Source organism: Chelonia mydas, chromosome 23 (genome assembly GCF_015237465.2).
Source record: "Chelonia mydas isolate rCheMyd1 chromosome 23, rCheMyd1.pri.v2, whole genome shotgun sequence".
In the NCBI taxonomy this organism is placed as follows: domain Eukaryota; kingdom Metazoa; phylum Chordata; order Testudines; family Cheloniidae; genus Chelonia; species Chelonia mydas.
Window position 1 is genome coordinate 9,704,306 of NC_051263.2, and position 19,018 is coordinate 9,723,323.

The 19,018-nt window shown below is 52.0% G+C and overlaps 1 protein-coding gene across 1 annotated transcript; it reads left to right on the forward strand.

The window, feature by feature from the left end:
* The first annotated feature begins 7,387 nt into the window (after nucleotides 1–7,387).
* LOC119564399 (trihelix transcription factor DF1-like) lies at nucleotides 7,388–18,788 on the forward strand. Its single transcript, XM_037884727.2, has 4 exons — nucleotides 7,388–8,115; nucleotides 9,169–9,675; nucleotides 16,076–16,164; nucleotides 18,711–18,788. Exons 1-4 carry the CDS (start codon nucleotides 7,503–7,505, stop codon nucleotides 18,786–18,788), a joined length of 1,287 nt encoding a protein of 428 aa, XP_037740655.2. The 5' UTR covers nucleotides 7,388–7,502.
* Nucleotides 18,789–19,018: the final 230 nt, after the last annotated feature.

Genomic DNA, 19,018 nt, shown 5'->3' on the forward strand with positions numbered 1-19,018 from the left:
TGCAGGCTCTGGGCTGGAGTTTGGGTGCTGGGTGCAGGCTCTGGGCTGGGGCAGGGGGTGGGGGTGCAGGAGGAGGCGGTGGGGTTGCAGGCTCTAGGAGGGGGGAGGGGTGCAGGCTCTGGGAGGGAGTTTGGCGGTAGGAGGGGGTATGTGGGGAGGGGGTGGGGATGCAAGCTCTGGGAGGGGGTCAGGGGGTGTTGTGCTTACCTGGGGTTCCAAGGTGGGGCGGGCCAGGGGGCCTCCGTGCACTGCTGTAAATCGCCCAGGGGGAGCACCTGGAGGCGGCAGGTGGGGCCAAGGGAGACACCCAGCCTCAAAAGTGCTTGAGCCCCGCGGGCCACATTGGGGAGGTCCTTGGGCCGCAGATGGCCTGCAGGCTGGGAGTTTGAGACCCCTGCTCTAGATAGTGACTCTTTTTAAAGGTACAGACCATAGTATTAATAAAAACAATTGTTGAAATAAATAGAGATACTTTTGAACTAGTTTTTAAGTGACTGGGGATTATTGATGCAGTAGAAAGGAGTCCCTGGAATCATGGTTAAAGTTGCCCTCCTCCCCACCCCGAATCTGAAATGGCGCCTCTGCCTCCACTTTGGGGGTACTGGGACCCTCCCTCCCCCCAGCCATGGGGTCTGCAGAGAGGAACCAGCCAGAGGGTTCCCTGGGAGGCAGGGAGCACCCAAAGCTAGGACCTTTTTTGGCCCTCTGGCCAGTCCAGCCCGAGGTGCAGACGATCTGGGCCTGGTGCTGGTTGGTTACTGGGCCCCATCCCTCCCCACCCCTCTGGCATGGCAGTCTCTTCACCTCAGCTGCAATCTCCTCCAGCTCCTCGGCTTCGCCCCCGTCTCCCCTCTGCCCTTTAGCTGAGCCCCTCCTAGGTGACCCCCCCCCCAATCGCAGCCCTGCCAGGCTCTGTGCTGCCATCACGCTGTGGCTCTGCTGGTCTGTCCTGCCCCGGGCCTGGCTGGGTGTCCTGGAGCCACAGGGTCTGGTCCATGCCCTAACTGGTCCTCCAGGTGTGACCCCATTACTGGGTCAGGCCTCAAAGCCTGACACGGTTCCACAGGGCCAGGCCTGTGGTCTCCACAACACCGAGCCTGAGCCATCAGCACCAGTGTCCTGTGTCTCCCCAGGGCCTCCAGTGGCATGGCCAGGCTAGCTCGGGAAACAGGTCCATATTCAGAGCTGGTGCCAAGCTCTGCAGCAAACCATGCACACCCCAGCCCCAGAGCTCCCCCTCTGGCCCAGATCAGCAGCTGCCATTGGCACAGCCAGGAATTGGAGGCTGCCAGCCTGCCCTCCCCATCCTGCTCCTTCCCCTCCCCACAGGGTCAGTGTGGCCAGGGGAGGGGCTGGGCTAATGCTATGAAGAGGGTTTTGGAGAGACTCAGCTGAGAGCCCGTCACTGGGGATCCCGTGTGAGCATCTGTCAGCGGGTAACGGCACCCCCTCCTCCTGCCCATGGAAACCCTAGTAAGTCTCCCCCGCCACCTCATAAATCATAGAATCATAAAAGATTAGGGTTGGAAAAAACCTCAGGAGGTCATCTAGTCCAACCCCCTGCTCAAAGCAGGACCAACCTCAACTAAATCATCCCAGCCAAGGCTTTGTCAAGCCAGGCCTTAAAAATCTCTAAGGAAGGAGATTCCACCACTTCCCTAGGTAACCCAGTCCGGTGCTTCACCACCCTCCTAGTGAAATAGTATTTCCTAATTTCCAACCCAGACCTCCCCCACTGCAACTTGAGCCCATCTGCCACCACTGAGAACAGCCGAGCTCCATCCTCTTTGGAACCCCCCTTCAGGGAGTTGAAGGCTGCTATCAAATCCCCCCTCACTCTTCTCTTCTGCAGGCTAAATAAGCCCAGTGCCCTCAGCCTCTCCTCATAAGTGATTTGCCCCAGTCCCCTATTTTCATTGCCTTCCACTAGACTCTCTCCAATTTGTCCACATCCTTGCTGTAGTGGGGGCCCAAAACTGAACGCAGTACTCCAGATGTGGCCTCACCAGTGCTGAATAGAGGGGAATAATCACTTCCCTCGATCTGCTGGCAATGCTCCTACTCATACAGCCCAATATGCCGTTAGCCTTCTTGGCAACAAGGGCACACTGCTGACTCATATCTAACTTCTTGTCCACTGTAATCTCCAGGTCCTTTTCTGCAGAACCGCTGCTTAGCCAGTCGGACCCCAGCCTGTGGCAGTGCCTGGGATTCTTCCATCCTAAGTGCAGGACTCTGCACTTGTCCTTGTTGAACCTCATCAGATTTCTTTTGGCCCAATCCTCCAATTTGCCTAGGACACTCTGGACCCTATCCCTACCCTCCAGCATATCTACCTTTCCTCCCAGCTTAGTGTCAGACGCGAACTTGCTGAGGGTGCAAGGAATCCCATCATCCAGATCATTAACTAAGAAGTTGAACAAAACTGGCCCCAGGACCAACCCCTGGGGTATGCCGCTTGATACCAACTGCCAACTAGACACTGACCTGTTGATCACTACCCATGGAACCTGACGATCTAACCAGCTTTCTATCCACCTTACAGTCCATTCATCCAATCCATACTTCTTTAGCTTGCTGGCAAGTATACTGTGGAAGACTGTATCAAAAGCTTTGCTAAAGTCAAGATATATCACGTCCACCACTTTCCCCATATCCACAGAGCCAGTTATCTCATCATAGAAGGCAATCAGATGGGTCAGACATGACTTGCCCTTGGTGAATCCATGTTGACTGTTCCTGATCACCTTCCTCTCCTCCAAGTGCTTCAAAATGGATTCCTTGAGGACCTACTCCATAATTTTTCTGGGGACTGAGGTGAGGATTTTCCTTCTACCCCTTTTAAAAGATGGGCACTATATTTGCCTTTTTCTAATCATCCGGGACCTCCCCCAATCGCCATGAGTTTTCAAAGACAATGGCCAATGGCTCTGCAATCACATTAGCCAACTCCCTCAGCACCCTCGGATGCATTGCATCCGGCCCCATGGACTTGTGTATGCCCAGCTTTTCTAAATAGTCCTTAACCTGTTCTTTCACCACTGAGGGCTGCTCACCTCCTCCCCGTACTGTGCTGCCCAGTGCAGCAGTCTGGGAGCTGACCTTGCCTGTGAAGACAGAGGCAAAAAAAGCATTGAGTACTTCAGCTTTTTCCACATCATCTGTCACTAGGTTGCCTCCCTCATTCAGTAAGGGTCCCACACTCTCCCTGACCTTCTTCTTGTTGCTAACATACAGGTAGAAACCCTTCTTGTTACCCTTTACATCCCTTGCTAGCTGCAACTCCAGCTGTGCTTTGGCCTTTCTGATTACATCCCTGCATGCTTGAGCAATATTTTTATATTCCTCCCTAGTCATCTGTCCAAGTTTCTACTTCTTGTAAGCTTCCTTTTTGTGTTTAAGCTCACCGAAGATTTCTCTGTTAAGCCAAGCTGGTCGCCTGCCATATTTGCTATTCTTTCTGCACATCAGGATGGTTTGTTCCTGCACCCTCAATAAGGATTCTTTGAAATACAGCCAGCTTTCCTGGACTCCTTGCCCCCCCATGTTATTCTCCCAGGGGATCCTGCCCATCAGTTGCCTGAGGGAGTCAAAGTTTGCTTTTCTGAAGTCCAGGGTCCATATTTTGCCTTTCTTCCTTTTGTGAGGATCCTAAACTCGACCATCTCATGGTCACCGCTGCCCAGGTTGCCACCCAATTCTACTTCGCCAATTCTTCCCTGTCTGCCAGCAGCAGGTCAAGAGGAATGAGGTGCATCATCTGGGGGCATTTTGGGGCAGGAGTGAGGTGCATTGTTGTGGAGAGGGTTGCAGTCATGGAATGAGGAGCATCGTACAGGTGAGGGGCTGTGAGTCAGGAGTGAGGTGCATCATTGTGGTGGGGGCCTGCAGGTCAGGAGTGAGATGCATCATCACGATGGGGGACTGCGAGTTGGGAGTGAGGTGCATTGTTCGAGTGGGGGGGCTGCGGGTCAGGAGTGAGGGGCATTGGCAGGGGAACTGCGAATTGGGAATGAAGTGCATTGTTTGTTGGGGATGCTGGTCAGGAGCTGGGGATGCTGTGAGTCAGGAATGATACGCATCAATGGTGTGGGGGCTGTGCGTAGGGAGTGAAGTGCATTGCTGGGGTGAGGGGCTGCGGGTCAGGAGTGAGGCGCATCGTCTGCTGGGGCTGCGGGTCAGGAGTGATGTGTATTTCGCAGGCTAGACCTCCCTCTAGCCTGGGTTCAGCCCTTCTCCCCAGTTCAGTCCTTGTTTCTCAGCTGTTTCCTGCAGTCTCCTTTGCGCAGGGAGTCAGAGAAGAATGAACCACGATGATGTCACTCCCCTGCCTTAAATAGCTTTTGCATACGGCGGGAACCCTTTGTCTCCCCTCTTTAGTTCCCAAGGCTTTCAGTGGAAAAACACTGGTATTCTATGATGGCGTCCAGTACCAGGTGACTTGGTCACATGCCCTATCCCTGGCAAATAAAGGCCACAAGGGGCCCACCCCAGAGGTGGCTACATCTCAGTGCTGGGAGAAGCAACTTGTCATGGAGCTCATTAGTCGTGGGGTTTTGAGACACTTCCAGTGAACATGGTGATGGGAAAGTGAGGGGTTAATACAGTAGCATGGAGATTGTCACCCACTCTGGGGAGTGCCTGGGGCAGCAAAAACCCAGGGCTTATCTTCACTGCTACATTACATCAGTGCAGCCGTAGACAATGGGTATAATAGGCCAGGGGATGCTAAGACTCCCCTGCGGCATAGCCACCGATCCACTGCTGCCTTTGAGCGAGCAGACACCTGGGCTGTGGTGGCCCAGCCTGTGCTCTGTCCCCAAGGCCCCCTCCTGCTTTTCGTCCGGTGGTCCCCCAAGCGCTTCACCTCTTCCCGTCCCTGCTCCGCCCCTCCCGCGAGGCCCCCCATGCTGCCATTCACCCAGTCTCTCCCCTCCTCCACTCTCCTCTCCCGTGACCCCCCCCACTTACCACAACGCTCGCTGAGTCCCGACTTCCTCCTCTGCTCCACCCTCAACCCCCTGGCCTCCTCCCCCGAGCAGCGGGATCTTGAGGCCGGGGGGCGGGGGGGGAGACTCGGCGAGAGGTGGGCAGGGGGGCCTTGGGGACAGGGGTGGAGGAGAGGAGGGACTCGGCGAGTGGCAGCGGAGGGGACAGGGGGAAGGAGGTGTAACACCAACAGACCCTGGTCGTCGGGCAGGGGGGATCGAACCTGGGGCCTCTGGAGCTTAGTGCATGAGCCTCTACCGCATGAGCTAAAAGCCAACTGGTTGTTAGCTAAGGCTGTAGAACAAACTCATTTAATCTCTCTCTCTACGTGGTCTTTGTGCCACTAGATAGCACAGAACACCATACCCAGGAGGTGTGGGGGTTACAGAGAGTGGTGGGTGTCTCGGGACTCGGTGGGGTCTCAGAGAAGGAGGCGAGGATGGACTCGGTGGGTGGGCGGGGGGCCTTGGGAGAGAGGGCTGAGCGGGAGTGGGACCTGGGGTGGAGCGGAGGTTGAGCATGGGCAGGGCCTCAGGGGAGGAGGCCACATGGGGGCGGGGCAGGGCCTTGGGACCACCGTCTGGGCACCGGTGGAGCTTCTGGCACTTGGGCCAGCCTCCAAATGCTGGAGCCACCCATGGATGCAGCTGCATTGATGTAGCGCATCTGGTGAAGACATGCGATGTCAGCCGCAGACGCTCTCGCTGACATCGCACAGTGTAGACAGCCCTGAAAGTCGATGTGACTTATGTCACTGGGGGGGGAGAGAAGGGGGGTCAAAATCTGACAGCTGATATCAATGTTCAGTTGTTAAAGACAGAAGGGTGGATATCTAAAGAATTTTGGATCAATTTTCATAAATTAGAAAAGAAAGTGGAAAAATATGAGGGATTTAATACTTTGAGTCAATAATAGGTAAAGAAGTAAAATTTGAGTGAATTTCTGATAATTATTTCATAAATAGAAAGAAAAAGGGCAATATTTGGAAGGATTTTCTATCAATATTCAAGAATTTGAGAAAAGGGAAAATTCTGAGATTTTATGTTAATATTTTATAACAGAGACGGAGAAAATCTCAGGACACTTAAATAAGGAATAGAGAGGCAGAGAGAAAGTAGGGCAAAATTTTAGGACAGTTTATAACAATCCTTGAGACATGGGGAGAAAATAGGATACAAATAAAATATCTGATCATATGAGAGAAAAACACCATGCTGTAAAGGGATTTGATCTCAATATTAAATATGTGGGAAAGTTAGAAGGGATTGTACATGAACATTCAATAAACAAGCAGACAGTGGTAGTTTCCCACCACCACTGCCATTAACATGGGCAGCAGGCAGCCCTTTGGGGAGCTGCTTTAAGAGGGGGGTATGGAAGAAGCAGACTCCCTGGCAGCAGGGAGGGCGCAGCAGCAGGGGTGGGCAGGTAACCTGCAGCACACGGGAGCTGTGTTGGGCAGATCGGGGGGACAGCAGCTCAGAATGGGCAACCTTGGGCTGGGCAGACTCCCTTCCTCCTTACCCATCCTGTTCCCAGGGGCTGTGAGCTCTGAAAGACACTTTCCTGCCCATCCCCAGCCCTTTCTCCAAGGTCTCTCTCAATTAGCTGGTGTCTCCGGCTCAGGGGCTGCTGATGGCAGAGCTCTTGGGGGAGCAGGGGGGTGCAGGTTCCAGCTGGAGAAAGTCCCCACCTCAGCTGAGCACAGGAAGAACTTTAATGAAGATCTCTCCCCAGCACAGACCTGGCTGGGAAAGCAGCAGCTGCTCTGCCAGGGCTCCCCAGTCACACTGGAGGTAGCAGCATCTTGTGTTTCACAGAGCACCCACAGCCAGGAGCTGCCCGGTGTCTCGTTCTTTGTGCTTCCTTCCTGCCAGCACCCCCTGCTCCCAGCTGTTCCAGCCCCTCCTGTCTCCTTCAATTCCAACCTGGCCTGCAGCCTGCCACACACACTGGGACAGGGACTTTCTCCAGAGGGAACTAGCCCCCGTCTCTGCTCTTCCTCCTGCATCTGTGAGTCCCAGAGCTGCTGCGTTACTCTCTCTCTCTCTCACACACACACGCACACACACGGCTTTCGCTCCTGTTAGCCCTTGTAGGAGCCAATCCAGCTACAGGAGAGTGAATGCCCTGGGAACAGGAAAGTGACCAGGGCTATCTCTACACTGCAATGTAAACTCAGGCTCAATGCAAACCCCACTAGCTTCCACACTGCAATTGTGCTAACCCTGGGCTTGAACCCAGGGTCCCAGGACCCTGAAGGGTTGGAGGTCTGAGCCCTATTGCTTTGCAGTGTAGACATGACCCTGGCTTGATTCAGGTCTTGGGAGTCTGCGGGATATATCCCAGGGGTCATTGGGACAACTTCCTTAGTCCTCTCTATGCCAGCAATCTGCAATGCACTCTACTGCAAACGGAAGCCCCCCTTCCGAATGGCAGCAAGCCAGCGTTAACCCACTGTCTTCTGAGCACCGCTCTGCAAGCACACGGTGAGAAATCCTCCAGGGTTTGCAATGGAGACTGATCCATTCAAGCCTTTTGTAAAGCGAGCTGCTTCCTGGTCACTTGAGCACAGCCAGATTTTGGTGAATCTGTGGTGTGAGGCCAGTAAAACTGTGGATTTCAGCAAAAGCACCAGGAATGACCACCTGTACCAGCAGATCTCTAAAAAGCTGGCCGCTCTGCAGATTTTCCGGACAAGTGATCAGTGCAGGGAGCGAATTAAAAGGCTAAAGAGAGAATACAGGAAAACCAGGGATAAGAATCGCTTCTCGGGCAACTCACCAATGACATGCCCATTTTATGATGACTTTGACCGGGTCCTGAGCACTGTGCCCAGCACAGAGCCAACCGTGCTTCATGACGACCTGGTGAGCCCGGACGGTGCCCTGTTGGCCCCCGAATCCAGCCTGGGGTCTGATTGCAGGCGGGAGCCGGCTCCCAGCCAGGATCATGAAGTGACATTTTTAATGCAACCAGTTCCAGAGCAGGCTGTGGATCAGGATCAAGAGCAAATTCTCAGTCCCTACTCAGAAGAGCTGTTTGATCTTCCTGCCTCTGAAGAACAGCCCTCTGCCAAGTCTGCTGAGAACCCGGTGGAGCCAGAAGCAGCCCTAGAACCCGCCGGTAAGTGTATGATTCCAATTAAAAGTGGATTATTACAGTAATGGGAGCGATTTCTGCTTTAAGAAGCAATGCAAAACCAGTAAGCTACCCCTGGCTACCAGCGTTTGGCTAGTAACGGCGGGTTGTATCACAGTCCCTAGGCGCCCCCACTTCCCCTGCCCCAGCGTGGAGTTCGCAGGGTGACTTGGAATTTCAAACTTCCATACACAGCTGTAATGGTTATTTTAAGTATTAAGACACAGTGATTTGCTATGGTCATTCTTGTTTTCCTTTCAGTAATTAGAAATTTGCCACTCTACAATCACTCCTAGGTCTGTGCAGCTGCCTGTAAACAGTGAACTGAGTGTGTGTATTTGGGAAACAGTATTCTATATGTCCAAATCTAGTCCATTTCAGTTAGAGATAATCCATGCAAGGGTGGAGTAAAGTTGCAGATTTCAGAAAATGTTGCATACAGTAATAACGGGATAAGCCATGTGTGAGCTAACACAGCATCATGTTAATTCCCTCATGGATTCTGACCCAAGCCTAGCTGCTGATAGCTGCAAACTTCTCCTGAAGCAGGAACTCTAGATAGATTGCATGGAAGAGCGAATTTTCCAGGCCCCCTCCAGTCACTATACATTTGAATACTTCTGCTGCTTACACTGTGGGTTTCCCTCCAGCAGCTTGGAATAACCTCTCTCTGTCACTAGGGCACCACAAGGACGGTTATGCCTTCTGAAATAGGAAAGATCTGAAGTGACAGAAAAAGCCTTTTGCAGCGAGGGTGCTATACACCCCTCCCCCATATGACAATAAGTTACGAGGTTTTTATGAAGCAGAGTAAAGGTTTTAATTTTAAACTTACCCATTGCTTCTGCACGTCTGTCACTGTGATTAACAAGGCTGTGTCAAGAAACAGCGTGTGGACTGAAGCGTCCCCTTCACAATATGTGTAGGTTCACTTCAGAACTGTTACATTTTATGTCCTTGGGATTCCTCAGTTACTGATTTTGTCTCCTCTGCTGAGCTAGTTTAGACACCTACCCTCTCTTTCTTGTCCTGTTTCAGGACCCTCAGGCTACACGGCCTGCTGTTCTTCAGGAACTCCATCCCTGACCCAGCGTACGCTCGCGGACCGTTCCAAAAGAAAGCGTTTCCGTGATGAAGTTATGCTCCATGTTCTTCAGAGGGTAGAGCAGCAGGTGCAGTACCAGAAGCAGAGGGATGAAAGACTGGAACAATGGCGTGCTGAGAGGCAGGTGGAGAGGCTGAGGCTCGCCATCCAGCTGGAGGCAAGCGTTTCAGCCAGGGAGCAGGCACTTGCAAAGCAGTTCCTGGAACAGGAACGGCAGCTAAGGGAGGAGGACAGAGCCCAACAGAGAGAGCTGGTCCAGCAACTCCTGTCTATAATGGCTGCAAGAGCACAGGCCCCTGCTGCCTCTCCCACACCACGGCAAGATGCCCCAGCAACGTACCCTCAGCCCAGCAGTAGGTGGGGACTTTCTCTGGCTGGAACCAGCCCCCTAGGACAGCTCCCGGCTCTGCTGACTTCAACCCCTGAGCCGGGGACACCAGGTGATGGAGAGAAACCTCAGTGAACGTGCTGGGGACTGGACAGGCACAAATGCTCCTGGAATGTCACATCTCACGGCCTCGGAATCTGCTCCCTTGTTGCTAATGCTCCTGCAGGAGTCACTGGAGCTGTGTTAACAACAGTGACACTGTTGCTCTCAGGTCTTGCCAGGATCTGCCCCAGGAGCAAAACTGGGATTGTGGGGGGGAGCAAGGAGACCTGTCTCCAGTGGGTTTTCCCCTTTGTGTTGGGGGTAGGGATGTGAGGAAGGGAAGAGAGACAAAATAAAAGAGATTAAAGGGACAGGGGAGAGAGACAGCGTGAAATGTAGATTTAACTATCTCTATGTAGTCAGGAAATTACAGCGAGAGGAGAAGAGAACATAGAATAGAATCGCAGGGACAAGGGAGGATGAAATCACCTCAGAATTGACCATTTCCCAAATACTCCCAAATACTGATAAAATTTTCTCCAATTCTCCCCCATTTCTCTCTAATTTTCGAATATGGAGGTAAAATCCATGTAGATTTCCCCCCACACACACTTTTTTCTCAAATTACTGACCCCTTTTCTATTCTCCTCAGATTTTGCCCCATTTTCTCTCTAATTCTCCACTGTCAATTTCAAATCTCCTCAGATTTTGGATATTTCCCTGCCTATTTTCTCTGCAGCAGATTGTCCTTGTTTAGGCAGGAAATTGTTGTCCTGAGTCATTCCCCAGATGGGAAGGGGGTTAGATGGTTAGAGGGTGCTGCTTGGGAGAGCCTTGTGACTTGGCTGCCTGTGGGGTGGGATGGGATGGGGAGGCCATTCTCTGCCAGCCGTCGGGCATGGAAAATGCAGAGGAGGAGAAGAGAGGAACTAGAGTCCCCAGTGGAGACTCAGACTCAGGTTACCCAGTCCCAGCTACTGCCCCCCCACAACTGCCTGATGCAGCTCCCACCAGTCGCCTGCCCATCTCCCTCTGGCTCCGTATTCCCCTGCCTTGTCCTCTTAAAGCAGCTTTTCAAAGGACTCGCTGCTCATCATGTGAATTGGGGGGGGGGGGCAGGGTGGTTGTTTGGTTACAAACAGCCATATAAAATCCTTTCACGTGTTCCCACTTTTCTCTCTCATTGAATATGGATGTAAAATGCCTTCAGGTTTTACTGTTTCTCTTTATTATCAAATATTTAGTTTTTGACCCACTTCTCCCCAATTCTGATATAAAACTCCCCAAGATTGATATAAAATACCCTAAGTCTTGCCCCATTTTCTCTCTAGTTATCTATTACTAATTTAATAGCCCCTGCGATATTTCCATCTCTCTCTCATTATAAAATGTTAACATTAAAATCTCCTCAGATTTTGCCCTTTCCTCAAATTCTTGAATATTGCAAGGATTGCATATCAAATGTTGGGGGTTTTTCTCTCTCTTGATGAAATACTGATAAGAAATTCATTCAATTTTTGCTTCTATTCCTATTATGAACTATTAACATACAATTAACGTATCCGGCTCCAGCACTGTTTGAGGCCGGCTCTCTCCCTCGGCCCCGCCTTCTGCCTCCCCCCACCCCCCCATGCATCTCCCAGGCCATTTAAAACAGCCCAGGGCCCCCACTTACCACTGGCAGCGCAGCGGAGCTGAGTGGCTTCCTGCCTGCTCACTCCATGTGGGCAGGGGGGGGATCTGTTTCCCACCCCAAGCACCCCTGCCTTCCAATGGGAAGCTGCAGGGGAAGTGCCTGGGGGTAGCAGGGCATGGGGACCCCCGGCCCGCCCTGCCTAGGAGCCCTCGGTGAGCGCCGCACCCCCTCCCAGAGCCTGCAGCCCCATCCCTACCCTCTGGCCCCAAACTCCGTCCCAGAGCCTGCACCCCCTCCCTCTGCACCCCCTAACTCCCTGCCAGAGCCTGCACCCCACCCCCAGCCCAGAGCCTGCACCCAAACTCCGTCCCAGAGCCTGCACCCCCTCCCTCTGCACCCCCTCCCAGAGCCTGCACCCCCTCCCTCTGCACCCCCTCCCAGAGCCTGCACCTCCACCCCCAGCCCAGAGCCTGCACCCAAACTCTGTCCCAGAGCGTGCACCCCTCACCCCCTCCTGCACACCCACCCCCTGCCCTAGCCTGGAGCCTGCACCCAGCACCCAAACTCCGTCCCAGAGCCCGCACCCCCACCCCCTTCCCACACGCCCCCTCCTGCCCCCAACTTCCTCCCGGAGCCTGCACCCCAGCCCTCCGCACTCCCTCCCAGAGCCTGCAACCCTTGACCCAGCCCAGAGACTACACCCAAACGCCATCCCACAGCCTGCACCCCAGACCCCCCTCCCACACCCAAGCTCCCTCCCAGAGCCCAACCTCTCACTCATCCTGCACCCCAATCCCCTGCCCCAGCCCAGGGACTGCACCCCAGACCTCCTTCCCCCCCAACCAAACTCCCTCCCAGAACCTTAGGCAGGTAGGGGGGCAGAGTTTGGGGGGTGGCAGGCTCTGGCCGTTCTGGGCACCACCAAAATTTCTACAAACCTGCTGCCCCTGCCCATTCATACTTCTGGCCTTCACAGCACCCTCTGGCAATGTGTTCCACCGGTTGACTGTGTGCTTTGTGAAGATGTACTTCCGTATGTTGTTTTAAACCTGCTGTCTATTAATTTCGTTAGGTTCCCCTGGTTCTTATGTTATGTGAAGGAGTATATAACACTTCCTTATTCACTTTCTCCACACCATTCATAATTTTATAGCTCTTCATCATAACTCCCCTTCGTCATCTCTTTTCTAAGATGAACCGTCCCTGTCTTTTTATTCTCTCCTCATACAGAAGCTTGTTCCATCCCCTGAATCATTTTTCTTGTCTTTCTCTATACTTTTCCAATTCTAATATATCTTTTTTTTGAGATGGAGTGACCAAAAGCACACACACTATTCAAGATGCGGACATACCGTGGATTTATATAGTACCATTATGGTATTTACTGTCTTATCTATCCCTTTCCTAAAGGGAAAACCTACTTGCATTTCCTAATGATTCCTAACATTGTTTGCTTTTTTGACTGCTGCTGCATACTGAATGGAGGTTTTCAGAGAACTATCCACGAGAACTCCACAATCTCTTTCTTGAGTGGTAACAGCTAATTTAGACCCCATCATTTTACATGTATATTTGGAATTATGTTTTCCAATATGCCTTACTTTGAATTTATCAACATTGAATTTCATCTGCCATTGTGTTGCCCATTCATCCACTTTTGTGTCTCTTCACAGTCAACATCTTGAGTAATTTTGTTTCATCTGCAAACTTTGCCACCTCACTCTTTACCCCTTTTTCCAGATCACTTATTAATCTGTTGAACAGCACAGGACCCAGTACATATCATTGGAGGACCCCACTATTTACCTTACTCCACTTTGAAAACTGAACATTTATTCCTACCTTTCCTTCTCCCCCTCCCCCACATCTTTTAACCAATTACTGATCCAGGAGAGGACCTTCCCGCTTGTCCCAGAACTCCCTACTTTGCTTAAGACCCTTTCGTGAGAGACTTTGTCAAATGCTTTCGGAAAGTCCAAGTTACTACATGCACTGGATCACCCCATCCACACGTTTGTGGACGCCCTCAAATAATTCTAATAGATTGGTGAGGCATGATTTCGCTTTACAAAAAGCCATGTTGACTCTTTCCTAACATATTCTTCTATTTGTCTGATAATTCTGTTCTTTACTATAGTTTCAACCAATTTGTCTGGTAGTAAAGTAAGGTTTAGTGGCCTGTAATTGCCAGGATCCTCTCTGGAGCCTTTTTTTTAAAAATCAGCATTACATTAGCGATCCTCCACTCATCTGGTACAACGAAAAGGAGTTCTTGAGGCACCTTAGAGACTGAATGCATCCGATGAAGTGAGCTGTAGCTCACGAAAGCTTATGCTCAAATAAATTGGTTAGTCTCTAAGGTGCCACAAGTCCTCCTTTTCTTTTTGCGAATACAGACTAACACGGCTGCTACTCTGAAACCTGTCATCTGGTACAGAGGCTGATTTAAGCAGTAAGTAACATACCACAGTTAGTGGTTTTGAAATTTCATTTGAGTTCCTTCAAAACTCTAGATTGATTATCATCTGGCCCTGGTGATTTATTACTGTTTAATTTATCAATTTCTTCCAAAACCTCCTATTGACACCTCAGTCTGGGGCAGTTCCTCAGATTTGCCACCTAAAAAGAATGTCTCAGGTGTGAAAATCTCCCTCACGTTCTCTGCAGTAAAGTCCTATGCAAATAATTCATTTAGCTTCTTGTCTTTCTTGAGTGCTCCTGTAGCACCTTGATAGTCCAGTGGCCACACTGACTAGCCACTTCCTGCTTCTGATGTACTTTAAAAACAATTGCTCTTAGTTTGTGTGTCTTTTGCTAATTGTTCTTCAGATTCGTTTTTGGCCTCCCTGCCTAATTATACTTCCTGTGACTTGCCACAGTTAATGTTTCGTTCTGTTTTTTTCCCCATGGGATTTGATTTTTGTAAGAGACAGCCATGTTTGGAGATGGGATGCTGGATGGGAGGCCCAAGCCTCTGAGGTGGCACTGAGCACTCTCTCTCTCTCTCTCAAGTGCTTGGCTGGCTGGTTCTTGTTCACCTGCTCAGGCTCTGAGTGGATAGGGTCAGGAAGGAATTTCCCCCAGGACAGACAGGCAGTGACCCTGGGGGTTTCACCTTCCTCTGCAGTGTTGGGTGCTGGTCAGTCACCAGGATTGTCTTTGTGTATCTCATTGAATCATCTCCCTGCCATTGTAGAGGGCTCAGACATCGGTGGTCCTCACTCTCTCCTAGTCTCTCCCTCTGGAACATAATAGTTGATTTTCCCATGGGCTGATATGGTGGGGTCTAATTTCAGTCTCTGGGTTAGTGTGATGACGCTGCATGGTGCTGGTGATCTGCGATATACAGGGGTCAGACCAGATGATCTGCTGATCCCTTCTGGCCTTAAACACTATGCCTAACCAGAAGTATCCCCAAACCTTATGGCAAATGGTCTCCATGAGGGTTTGCTTTCCCCAGGGCTGAGATGCAGCCGCCTCTGGGGTGGATCAGTGGCCACTGTTAGCCAGTGAAGGCATGGAAATTTCACACCCGCCATTCTCCGGTGAAAAAAGCATCACCCAGTGCTCCCTGTGTGAGTGGCCAGCAGGTGGTGAGCTAATGTTCTCTCCGTTTAGCAAATACGGATAGGAAATCACTTTCACAGTTCAGGGCAACTGCACATGTATCTCCACTGCATGGTCCACCAAGGGCACCCACTTTTAGGCTTCTGGCTCCCAACCAGCACCTCTCTAATGCAGTGTCCAGTGTTTCTCTTCCTCCTGACCAGAGTGTTTCCTGGCTGCACAGCTCCCTGCCTACATTGTGGTATCACCAGCAAGCCACGCTGCGTAAACAGGCCAGTGTCTGCACTTTGCATTGTCTCCAGAGGCTATCAGCAGTGTAAAAACAATAAAAACCTACATGCATGCTCATAAGCTTACCAGAAATCAGCCCCCACCCCCAGCTCCAGCTCCAGCAAGGGCTCTAAAAGGAGCCAGGCCCTCAAACTCCACTCAGCTTTTTTTCTGTTGTTACAAGTTCATAATAGCCTTAACTAGAACCAGAACAACCATAAATAGTTCAGCCTTGCCTCTATACAGATTTGGCCTTTGATGTTGGCCTCAGATAACAGGTGGCCAGCAGACAAAGGCCCACTCCTCAGGGCATAGCTTCAGAAGGCTGGGAATTTCCATAAACTGTGGTGGGGGATTTGCATTCAAGATATTTCCCAGGAAATCCAGTTCACACATCTTGTCCCAAAAGACCATTCTTGTCGGCCACCTTGTTCAATATAGTCCTTTGGTCTACCTGGCCTACAATAATACAAAACCTCTGCATTTCCTACAAAGGTCTCCAAAGATACTTACTTCATTCCGTAACACTTGCCAAGGAAATAGCCAGATCTATCACAATCACCCCAACTTTTGCTGCACTGGCCCCTTCACATTTTGGAGGGAAAACTATTGCCCTGAGGTCTTATCCCAGATGTGACCTGTTGAAACGGATTCTGTCCTCATCTCTCCAAAGCCATGTTTCTTGTTTCACTGAAACTAGTGTTAATCCAGTCACTGAAGGGAAGGACAAGGAGCAACTCCAGATTAACACAGGCATCAGCATATGGTTAGTATTTGATTCAGAGACTTTGTTCCTGGGGAGGGTTTAAAAATGTCTCCCTGGGTTTAGTGCTGGTGAGAGGGGCCAGGTCTGCTCTGCAATGAGGCGACCAGGCGTTTCCCCTGCATGGCAGAGTCGAGAACAGCTCTGCCGGGAAAGAGCCTGTGGGGAATCAGGAGGTCAGTTAAAATAAAGCCTTTTCTGCAATCTGCCCACTTGCCCTTTTTGTCCTGGCAGGCTGCAGAAGAACATCCCCGTTTCGCTCCTGCTCATCCCCTCTCCCCCGGCGACAGGGCAGGGAAATGGCTGCCGTGGAGCCAGTTCAGGTAAGGATGCTGGTGGGCTCCTGCGTGAGAGAGGAGACGGGATCTGCTGGGCAGTTCGGCCTGGAGGTGGGGGAGGTGGAGAAAGGGAGGGGCTGGGTCCTAGGAACAGGCCCAGGAGGTTTGGGGGCAGGGGGACTGGAACTAGGGGGTGTGGGCTTGAAGTGGTTTCCATCATATACAGGGTTTACAGTTTGGTGCAATGGCTCTCAGCCCTCCCCCACTATAACAATTGTTCCAGCACCTCTGTTTGGGGGTATAAAAGCCCTGAACTGTGGAACAGGAAACAACCCCCTGGACTGCCCTGGGAAAACTCCCCAGCCTCTAAGTGCTGGAGTGTGAATCTACTAACCAGGGGCTGCTGTGAGATATGAAGGGGACCCCCCCCCGCCCAGTGAGGTGTAGGGGAGATAACCCATCCCCTCACATCCAGCTGATGGCAATGGGAAGGGTGTTGGGATTCCTACCAGGGAGCTGTCCCTGCACCATGCTAGCAGCTCTGTTTCCTGTATCTGCCTCATAGGCAGCGACTTCGTGGGTGCTCCGGGACTGGCGCACCCACAGGGAAAGACTAGTGGGTGCTCAGCACCCACCAACAGCCCCTGTGCTCAGCTCCTCCCCCCCTCCCAGCACCTCCCACCCGCCAAGGATCAGCGCTGGTGGGGAGGAGCTGGGGCAGGAAGAGGCAGAGCAAGGGCAGGGCGTGCTCTGGGGAGGGGGTGGAACGGGGCGGGGTGAAGCAGGCCCAGGAAGGGGGAGGGGTGGGAAGAGGCGAGGTGGGGGTGGGGCCAGGGCCTGGGGTAAAGCAGGGATCGAGCCCCCTGGGGGAAATTAGAAAGTTGGCCCCTCTGATCTGCCTCTGGTGATGAATGCAAAGACCCCTTCCCCCTCTTTCTTCTGGGAGTGGGGAGAGGTCTCCTCCCCGCCAAGTCTCCTGTCTGCTGTGAGTGGGGTAGGGCTGGCCCTTTTCTCCTGTGATGGGGGGCAAGCACTGAGTAGGGGGCTCTTGCTCTTTCAGCGGCTGGTGACCTTCGAGGAGGTGGCCGTGTATTTCACCAGGGAAGAGTGGGCTCTGCTGGACCCCACTCAGAGAGCCCTCTACAGAGACATCATGCAGGAGAACTATGAGAATGTGACCTCGCTGGGTAAGGATTCCTGTTCCCTCGGTTCTTAGAAGGAGAAATGAAGAGTTAAGGTTCACGCCACCCACACAGTGCCACTCCAGCTCTGCCCTGTTTCAGCAACGTCCCCACGTACCAATGACACATACACGAGCACTCTGCCCTCCACGCCACAGAGCGCTCTGGGAGCAGAGCACAGGAGCAGCATGGCACAGAGTCTCACACCTTCTCTTTGCAAAGGCCAAACTTGGGTTCGGGTCTGGTGTAGCGAATGGAAGTTTCCTGCCCTGAACCGGCGAGCCCAATCCACACAAACCAGCTCAGACTTGCAAACTGTTGCCACCCCTTCACCGTTGCGTGTACGCCACCACACTGCTGACAATCCCTGTGGCAAGGACACACCCTTGTGCACCTTTACTGACACAACCGACAATAATCAGCACTTACGTGAGGCATACCTGTTCCCTCAGGGTCGACATACACCTGTCTTTTATCCCAGTCACAACTCTGCCAAGCTGCTCCACTGATCCCTCCACCATTTAATTACAGTTGCCACTGACACAGTGCACACAGCTGGAGGGCATGCGGAGAAATGCTGGCATTCCGATAGCTCGTATAGATTTACAGATTCTAAGGCCAGGAGGGACTGTTAGGCTATAGAACTTCATCCAGTTATTGTTGGGTTGATGTCAGGGCTAGGTCATGGACAACCAGATCCAGTGGTCAGAGCTGGGGTCCACAGTCAGGAGTCAAGAGCCAGCTGGGTCAGGATCCGGGGAGATCAGAGGCAGGAGACAAACCAGAGTTCAGAACCACAAGTTGGTAACCAGAGTCAGTCGAAGTCAGGATACCAGGGGGTCAAAGGCAGGCGACAAATCAGAAAGAACCACAGCTCAGATGCCAGGAGCCAAGCCAGGTCAGGGCCTCCAGAAGTCAAGCCAAAGGATTGGGCATGAGAGCCACAAGATACACAATCCAGAGTAGGGTGGATCCCAGTTATTCAGACAGCTTCCTGTTCCTGTTGCTGGTTTAAGTAGGGTCAGCAGCCCAATTGGCAGCTCTGGGACTCTGCCAAGTGGCTGTCAGGAGCGAAGCCTCAGATTGGGTCTCGGCTTCCGGGATCCTGGTCAGCAGTTAGCAGGCTGCCAAGTGGAAGGTTGAAGTGTGGCTGCTCCCGTGGCCCTGGCTTCAAGGCCCATGGTTCTGACAATTGATCTGAATACCTTGTGCTTGACTAAATTATCTTCCAGGAAGACATCCAGTCTTGGCGTGAAGACTTCCAGAGATGGAGAATCTGCCCCTTCCCTTTGCATTGCCTTTACCGACCTATTCCAAGTTGCTATTGCCAGCTCCTGGCTCAGGGGGTGGGGCCGAGCCAGAATTTGCATGTGGATTTGAGAGCACTTTAAAATATTGCTGTTAACCCAGAAATTCTGGTATCTGTGCGAAACCTCCAAGGCGAATTCATGCAGAATGCAAGAAAACCGCATCACACGCACTGTCTGAAAGCTGTCCCAAGTTGGGCTCAGGCTAAAATGCATGGGGGTAGCTCAGGTTCAATGGCCACAGCATGTCCTCTTCAGTCAATGAATGGCTTTGAGAGCTGATTGCTGGGAACTCTTTGGGGGTTAACAGAGCCTTAGATTTGCTGGACGTGTGCATTTCAATCTGTTGAACTCATCAGTTTGGCTCATCATCACCTGAAGTTCCAATCTCTGCAGTTTTTAGCTTCCCCA

Bases quoted from the DNA above. Each gene is read 5' to 3' on its own strand.
- LOC119564399 (XM_037884727.2), top strand. From the start codon at position 7,503: ATGGAGACTGATCCATTCAAGCCTTTTGTAAAGCGAGCTGCTTCCTGG. The intron at 8,116-9,168 runs GTAAGTGTATGA...GTCCTGTTTCAG, and splicing joins AGCAGCCCTAGAACCCGCCG to GACCCTCAGGCTACACGGCC. The intron at 9,676-16,075 runs GTGATGGAGAGA...TTGTCCTGGCAG, and splicing joins CCCTGAGCCGGGGACACCAG to GCTGCAGAAGAACATCCCCG.